General features: G+C 36.6%; 1 protein-coding gene across 1 annotated transcript; it reads right to left on the reverse strand.

Annotated features, from left to right (window-relative positions):
- Nucleotides 1-1744: 1744 nt before the first annotated feature.
- Nucleotides 1745-9157, reverse strand: LOC123867091 (proton-coupled folate transporter-like). The gene is made up of 7 exons (XM_045908965.1): nt 8126-9157; nt 6943-7084; nt 5125-5226; nt 4249-4386; nt 3606-3689; nt 2803-2959; nt 1745-1899 (listed from the first exon to the last, which is right to left on the reverse strand). Exons 1-7 carry the CDS (start codon nt 8924-8926, stop codon nt 1836-1838), a joined length of 1488 nt encoding a protein of 495 aa, XP_045764921.1. The 5' UTR covers nt 8927-9157; the 3' UTR covers nt 1745-1835.
- Nucleotides 9158-9518: the final 361 nt, after the last annotated feature.

A 9518-nucleotide genomic window follows, 5' to 3' on the forward strand; every position in this document is an offset into this window, starting at 1 on the left:
ACTAATAGAGAAATACTTACTAACATTAAATTAATACTAGATATAAAATGTAAATAACTTAAAAAATAATATGTAAATAATTAGAATTAAGATAAGATAAGGAGTGAATAAAGGCTTTGAAATTGAAATTGAATAGACAGATATTAGAATCATCCAAATCAAATAAAAATATTTGCTTAGTATTCTATGTTTGTGTTATATATTTTTTAAACTGTACCTGCCTTGATTACCCACTTAATAATTAAGTAACTGCCTACCTGCTGCGCAAATACGAGAACCTCTATTTATTACCTTATCTAGTAACCACGTAGAAACAATCTTGACCTTCTACCATTATCCACAGTGCACAGATGACTAACAAAAAATTAACAAACGGTAAAACCTAAACCACACAAACTGACCATCTTAGAAAAATGCAAATATTGAATTAAGTTTATTTGATTATAATACTGGTATTAAATCAAATCTTGTATTATAATATAATGCTTTAGTAGACTTGGTAATTTAGGCACTGGCGATTTCATCTATGTCGCTTCGTTCTTTATGACTTTAGGGCCATAACACCATGGGACCATGGGATTTCAAAAAAATTTTTTTTTACGCGGATGAAGTCGCGGGCATTAACTAGTATTTATCTAGGAAAATATCAAGACTAGAGGTTGTCCGCGACTTCGTCCCCGTGGATTTAGATTTTCATAGGTATCGTGAGAACTGCTTGATTTTCCGGGATAAGAAGTTGACTATTTCGACTACAGGGACGCAAGCTACTTCGATACCAAATTTCATACAAATCGGTTAAGTGGATGGGTCTTTAGGAATCCCGCGGGAACTCTTTAATTTTCCGGGATAAAAAGTAGCCCATGTCCGCCCCCGGGGTATAAGCTAACCCTGTACCAAACGTCAGAATCGTTACACTGTTGGGCCGGGAAAGGTCGCAGACAGATAGACAGGCAGACAGATATACAGACACACTTTCGCATTTATAATATTAGTATGGATTGTTAACAGAGTGGTTGAGTTTTAGTTTTTCAACTTCATTTTGTTGTTTTGTCGTATATAAAAGTGGACAGTGTAAAAGTTGGACAGCATTATTTCTTCATCGGCCAAGTTTGGTTTCTTGACAACGTTGTACAAAGAGCCACCTGGGAACTCAGTTTATAACTGTTTTTATAAACTTACACAAAGGCGGGAAAAATAAAATACGTGCTCTCAACTATGTACTTATATTATATTTTATTTATTTTCACTTATTAGCTGACAATGGATTGAAATGTTTTAAGGATTTACCCCAAAGCAATAATTTTCCGAACCCTTCTCATTCTGAGAGGATACCAATGCTCAGTAGTGGATCGGGGATGGGCTGATGATGATGGTGAAGATGAATATCATTATCTAAATTGTTTCTGGTCTGGCTTGATCTAGAGGGAGGAAAAGACCTGCCATGCCACTCGACGCACGTTTCGCCCCGACACCGGAGCATCCACAGGAGATGTAGACCTTACAATGCCTTATTGTAAATCCTAATTGATTTTGCAATAACGGCGCTTTTCCTGCATGTTTTTCGGTGGGAGGGCGGGCGGTGCTTGTCGCATGCTGCATGTTGCACCATACAGATTTCTTTGGTTTGGCGGATTATAGCAAAATAAGCTTTTGGTTCCTTGTATATCATGGACTTCCGCAAAATAACTCCTGCTTCTATACTACATGGAAATTCATGTCAAAAAACAATAAAAAAACAATATAGTCGTTAGCCATACTTTATTAAATCTATTCGGTGTAAAACAAACGAAAAGCTATAGTAAAGAGAAGGTAGTGTAAAAGTTTCTGCTCGAGACTTATTCCTTTATCACCTCACGCCGCCTAAGTTTCGTTTCTCGCCGGTGCCGCACGAACAGCCACCTGGGGGCAGAGAGTTTCCGAACTGTATTTATAAATATCGCCAATAAATGGAAACAGGAAGTTTCTGAACTGTACTAAGTAATAAATATCGACGATTAAAGGAAATAAATGTTTTGTGTTTTGACTTGCTGCTTGAACAATGCTGTTTTAATAACACCAAAAAGTAGTTAACAAAAACGTGGGGATTTTCATAAACCGAACAAGTGCGAGTCAGAATCGCGCACTGAGGGTTCCATACTCAGGTATTTTTTCCAATATTTTGCACGATAACTCAAAAACTATTCTACATAAAAATAAATAAAAATCTGTTGTAGGATGTACAGGTAAAGCCCTTTCATATAATACCCCACTTGGTATAGTTATCTTATTTTGGAATATGAAACACATTTTAATTTTTTAAATGTTACCACAAATTCGCGGTTTTCAGATTTATTCCTGTACTTGTGCTATGACCTACCTACCTAGCAAATTTCATGATTCTAGGTCAACGGGAAGTACCCTATAGGTTTCTTGACAGACACGATAGACAGACAGACAGACAGACAGACAAAAAATTGATCCTATAAGGGTTCCGTTTTCCTTTTGAGGTACGGAACCCTAAAAATCAATGTTTCTAAAAAGATTATTACATAGGACCAAGGTTTTAAACAGTTTTTAGTTTGGTGCTACATAACAAACTTTTTAGGAGCAAGAGTTTTTCTAAATTCCCAAGTTATTGGCGATAATGGTCGATAACTCATCAAATATTTTTTGCCATAGGTATATGAAGGCAGAAACATCACTACCCATACTATAAATACAAAAGTGTGTTGCGTGGGACTGGGAACGATGTCGTGTAGATGAGCTACAACCTTTATCTTTTGTTATAATAATTCTCTGGGAAAAACTACGATAGTATCATACATCAAAACGCTGATAGCCGGTATAGTCATGCAGGCGCTATAGATGTAGACCGCTCCGGTGAAGATGGGTATAGTCCGGGCATACAGCGCGGAGTACGTGGGATCGAATACTAGCGCCGCCAACGTCTCTACCAGACTGAAGAGCGAGTTCATTTTCCCTGGAAAATAGAAAATTTACTTTGTATAGTCCGTTTTTCCTTAATTTGTTTAAAATATACCTATAATAATAATCATTTTTGACTCGTATCATGATTTCATTACCATAGTTCACAGTAACAAGCTCGTATGTGCCGCTTACGCATTTAAGCGAGAAGCTACTTGTTAAAACTAAAGAAAACTAAAGTTTACCTCCCTACAAAAGTTCTTAATTCTTCCAAATTGTTAGCGGTCAAGAGATAGACACCTATGTCTATCTCTTTTCTGCTTCGTATTAGCTGATTATGGAAACCTGTCTAAGTGTCTACTGAAGGGGAGTGGAGTGGAGTGGATGTTCAATTGACCAATCACATTATTAAAAGATGACGTGATAAAATTATCACGTAATATCTACACCGACTTCTTTTTTAAAAGTCTGTTAAAACTAGGTCTTATGCCTCATCGTTTTTTTATAGCATCGAAAGTTTTAAATGAACTTTAATATGTCAACACCCTCACCGACGAACCCTGTAAAGGTCATTTTTCCTTGCACTTTCTTCGAAACTGAATTGGAATTGACATTTTACTGATCTGTTTGATGTCTTTTTCATTTCTCTCGCAACTTGCACGTACGAAATCTTCATAAAATAATAACGTAAAGGTAGTTACCCATCTCCTCGGAGAGCACCAGCTTAGAGGCCATTGATCGGAGAGACGTGAACGTGGTCGCGTTCAGAATCTCAATGATGGGGACTGCAAACAAAATTAAGTATAACTTTTAGCTATTCTGGAGAGTGTCTGATTTAAGTTTTAACATTATTATTATGTTTAACCTTACTTATTAGGTATTTTCTTTAGTTTTTCCATCTAAATAATATATGAAAGGAAAAGCTGACTGACTATCAACGCACAGCTCAAACTACTTACCTACTGGACGGATCGGGTTATTTGGCATTCTGGTTATAACGTTACACATCAGCTAAGAAAGGATTATTGAAAATTCAAGCCCTAAGGGGTTAAAAAGAGGGTTGAAATTTGTGTTGCCCACGCGGAATATATGCTATAAATATATATTACATTATGCATAAAAATAAATAAAAATCTGTTGTACAATGTACAAGTAAAGCCCTTTCATATGAAACCCCACTTGGTGTAGTTATCTTACTTTGAAAATATTATATTATATTAAATAATATACCCTATAGGATACATAAGAGAGGGAGAGAGGGCGCGTGTTTCTGAATTTAGACGTGGTCCCGGGTCCGTCCTTTATTCATAAAAGTAGTTAGGGTAAGAGAGTGAGGTTATTTACCCATAAACATCTGGAGGTCCGTATAGACGAAGGCGATATATACGGAACCCACTAGTTTGCTTATGATAGAGATGAGGCAGAGCATGGAGTCGTGGAAACCTAAGTGCTTGCTGAACACGCTGATGGAAAACAAGGCACCTGCAATGAAATGTGATAATTACTTATACCCACATTTTAATTATAGCATTCGGGTGTTGATGTGGTATCATCATTGTCAAAAAAATCGATTTTATTTTAATAGATTATTTTCCTTCTTGTACTCAATCAGGAGGTGAGTTTGATAGCAAAAGGATGCAGATTTACTTGTTTAGATATTACTAGAGGATGCCCGCGACTTCGTCCGCGTGGATTTAGGATTTTCGAAATCCCGTGGGAACTCTTTGATTTTCCGGGATAAAAAGTAGCCTATGTGCTAATCCTGCATATTATCTATCTCCATTCCAAATTTCAGCCAAATCCGTCCAGCAGTTTTTGCTTGAAGGAGTGACAAACATACACACACACACACACACACACATACAAACTTTCGTCTTTATAATATTAGTGTGAAGTGTGATGTACATTGTACACCTAATTTCCCAATCGATTTGGCAAGCGAAGCGAGCTGCCGACATGCGAAGGTTGAAAAGTTGAAGCTGAATTTGGGGACGACAAAGCGAATTTTCTGGCGTAATCCATTTTAGTCGAATACAACCGATACACCTAAGTTTAACCAATTGCTATCCGCTTAGTTACCTAGTTGTAGCCGGTTAAAACTAAGTTAAGCGCACTTTGGCATTTAGCCGTAACATTCACATATTATTTTGATAAGATTTCGTGAAAATATAAAATTTTAATACTAAGGGTCTTACATTATTATGCGGCGAATTCACTTACCTAGGGAATGCGTTATAATACTGTAAGTGGAGTAGATACTGTATTTCAAAGCATCCCATTTAAGTCGATATCTCACAAACATGTATGTGATTATCCTCTCGGCTGAAAATGGAAAAATGCACTCAAAAATTATAGACATAAGGTTTAGAATACAAGCGCGTGTAAAAAAAGCTACAGAGTTCAGTTTTCCAGCTAACCGTGCATATTTAGCTTAAGTACTATAGCTTTTTCCATAATGTTTTACTATGGGTCGGTATTGACCCAGGAGTCTGGCCTTTGTTCTAGTAAATACTCTGAACAGTGGTGAGCTGCATTTTAATAACAGTATATTAATATAGTTTTATAGTACTATGATAGTTTGTTCGGGAGGAAGTACGATAGAAAATGATTTCATCGCGACGTGATTTCGAAAAATGTAAATTTCTAGCACTAATTGTTTAAGTGTCAATAGTAGCAAAAGTAATCATCAGCCGTCGCGTTCAGCCGTCACGCGCGCGAGTCTAGTCTGACTAGTAGGTACAATATACATTGATACAACATGCGATTTTCGTAAGTATTTTAAATTCACGCGATGCTTGTGGATGTGAAAGTACTTAATGATTATTGGCACCCAGTATGAGCCAACGCAACGCGTATTATGAATTCGCATAAACGATTTGCGACAAATTCGTCTCTTCTGTACAAGGGCTATCTATCCTTGCTAAACACACCTTTGCCCATCTTCACCTTGCTCGATACTGGGCCTAAGGAAGCGAAAAACGAAAAAAATATTAAAATTAATAAATAGTGCCCGCAACTTAGTCCGCGTAGACAAAAGGTAAGTTCGATTTTCAAAAATTCCGACGGGCTAGAAAGATTTCCGAGCTAGAAAAATTCTCATATGTCGTCTTCAAAGTACCGAATTTTTTCATCAGTTAGCAGGTGTGACGAAAAATGTAACAGACAGACAAACAAGGAAAAATAATACAAAATAAACGATTTCATTAGACTTATTATTTGTAATAGTTATTTACCTACCTACTTTTAGATTAATTTCCTTATTTGGCTAAAAGATCATTAGCGCATTATAAAAGAGCATTGCGGTAGCTATGATATGCTTAATATTTATGGCCAAATTAAATTTAGCAAACATTATTTTTGGCCATATTAATATCGCCTAAGCTTGTGACAATAGAACCATTTTGTTATCACAGATCTTTCTTATCGGACCAAATAGGCGTTTATTGTTCTCATGATATGTTTATTTAGTGGTGATTTAGGGAGCATTAGTATGAATCTTAAATAACATTATTATGATTAAATGACATAAAACAATGCTCTAAAAAAATCCACATAACAATTAAAAATTATAGAGAGAGAGCCAGCGCATGCCAGACCTTCGTTATTTCATAAAAGCTGAAAGCTTCCCTGTGTATTATCAGCAGCACAGGGGGAAACGATCAGTGTTTATGAAGTTTGGATGATGGTGGCTTTGGAAGATAACAGGTAAGTAATCAAGGTGTAAAAAATCTTATGTCAAAGCCTAATATTTTTATATTTTCTTTGGAACAGTATTAGATAACGTCATGCATTAAGTGTCATGGCAACCCTCTGCCAGACACCCTTAAAGTTTAAAAATTTATTTAAGGTTGTCTGGCAGGGGGTTGCCACGATACGAATCTGCGTATATGGCGTATGGACAATACGCAGAGAAACTTTCAGATTTCATAAAATAATGCAGGTCTTTCACGCGCTGGCTCTTAGTCCATTATCTTAATGATACTAAAAGTGCTGTAAACTGCAGTTCTATGGAGGAAAAAAAGTTGTTTATAGACTTACCATGATTTGGTCCATATATAATTGCCACTACGAAAAGAGTTAAAATGATTTTCTTTCTCGTGTTTCCATCTCTCTTTTTGAAAGCTACACTCACCGTCTCCTTTACTAAAGATACTAAATCGGAAAAAGCAACTGGTTTCGTCTGAAATTAAAGAACAATAATGTTTTAATTAAAACTTGCATGCCAGAAATCTACTAAAGCTACGGCTACACTTACGTGTCAAGAACGCGGGATGCGGGGCACGATGATGGAGCGTTCACGCCACCTGTCGTAGTCTCGTAGGTATGCATAGCGCTATTAAATATCATGGGAGGCGAGCGCCGCGAGCGGCTGACGATCCCGCTTCGTAGTTCGCTTTGATCGCGAAGGTTTGGACAATGCGTCTAAAGGTGTTAGGTATTTTAATGTTCAATGTAAAATCGTCTGTGTATCCTCAAAACTAAAATATGTATTCTTGGGGCAAGTAAATAAATTTCTTATGAGCCGGTAACACATTGGTGGTTCCTCTGGCGCTGTAAACATTCCTCTGCGGTGGTAATCAATTAATTTCAGATGACTGGCGACGACCGACCCATACTTAACAAGTGTAAATTAAATAATTATAATACCCCCGACAAGTGAAGGTTATAGTAACTAGAAAAGAGCTGATAACTTTCAAACGGCTGAACCGATTTTCTTGGATTATAGCTAAGAAGACTCGATCAAGCCACTTTTCAAACACAAAAAACTAAATTAAAATCGGTTCATTAGTTTAGGAGCTACGATGCCACAGACAGATACACAGTTACATAGATACACACGTCAAACTTATAACACCCCTCTTTTTGGGTCGGGAGTTAAAAAGAAACTTCAGTAAGCGTGGCTTATATAGGGCTCAAACTAGAGTTCATATGTTTGAGTTTTATGTCCTTTATCGATGCCTTTATGTAGCAATGTGCAGACTAAGCCAATACACAAGTAAGTAGAAGTAAAAGGTAAATTAGTAGTAGGAAATTTACGGAAGTGAAGATATAAAAAATATCATGTGAATTGAAAATATTACAATAAAACTTAAAGCTAGCCTTATCTAATTACTGTACAAATCATGCCCGCGTGGAATGGTGCCAAGAATACTGGCTGCATTTCCGCGTTGGACAGCCAGGCTGATCCGTTGCGCAAAAAATGAGCATGTGAAAAACTTACCTTCTCACTTTCTATTCCAGGTTTAGTTTTCGTCTTTAAACAAACATAGCCATACGTTAGAGTCATCAAATAAATAACCAAAGACAGCGTGAATACTCCATAGTAGCCCCACAAATTCAACAATATTCCACTCAAAGCCGTTCCGATAGGAATTCCAGCTGTCATGCACAAATTGACGAGCCCAACGCGAAATGTCCTCGACTTCTCATCAGTTATGTCACTTATATAGCTGAACACCCCCAAGTAAACCAAAACCCAACCACCAGTAATAGCTGGGAACAAAGCCTCCAAAAACATAGTCACTTCAACTGAGATTTCATAAAAGAACACCGTACTGAGAATATTGCTTACACACACCATAGATTCACCAAATATTGGCAAAAGGATGCATAGCTTTCGATTGCCTGTACGATCACTCCAAGCACCCATAAATATCACAAATATAGTCGGTATAGCAGTTTGTATAACGCTTTTCCATGTTTCGATAGCAGATATCACTTTCTGGACTTCACCTTCGTAGAATGTAAGGTTTCCTTCCCTCTGAATTAAGGCATCGCATATACTGTCATTGTAGTTTAATTTAACCCGACACGCTTTATCCAAGTTAAGGTTCTGTATGGCTATCCTAGCCAGCATCGATGGTATGATTAGACCGGCTAGTATAGGCTCCACGGTAATATTTGATTTTATATCCCATAGTTTCTTAAAAAAGGTTCTCTTTTCAAATTCTTCTTCTTCTGTCTTAGGTGTTTCATCTAGCGGTTGTTCTTCGGGATCTTCTTTCTTTGTTTCCTGAGACATGACTAAAATAGCTAGCAGCGTGGATGTTACAGATAAACTAAAGTGTATCTTGAATTTATCTATTTGGTACGGAGTCAATCATTTATCTTTGTGCCAGTTGTTTAAACAAAAAGAAAAGGAAAAGATTTTCGCAATAGTAGATCTAGTGGTTGATTTTATTTGATTACAAAATAAGTAAATAGAATTCTTTTATAAAATTATTATCAAGCATGAATCAGAAGATTGATAAACTGTTCCATAACTTTATTCTTTATTAAGTATGTACTTTTTAATTTTTTTTAATTTACATTACCATATTGGTCTTTGAGGTGTTGGTATAGAGGCAATAAAAATACCACTCTGTGAAAATTCAACTCTATACGCATTACGATTCTTGAGATACAGCTTCCTGACAGACAGACTGACGCACCGTGGATGCTTAATAATAGGGTCCTCTTGGCACACTTCGAGTACGGACCCCTAATAAATCAAACCTTTTCATTAAAAATGCAATAAATTTCCCAATAGTAACAATCAGATTCCATCAATACTGTATCCAATTTATTTGAATATCACTTAATTAATGTCAAAAATAAATGAACATGCATCTCAC

Source organism: Maniola jurtina, chromosome 7 (genome assembly GCF_905333055.1).
Source record: "Maniola jurtina chromosome 7, ilManJurt1.1, whole genome shotgun sequence".
In the NCBI taxonomy this organism is placed as follows: domain Eukaryota; kingdom Metazoa; phylum Arthropoda; class Insecta; order Lepidoptera; family Nymphalidae; genus Maniola; species Maniola jurtina.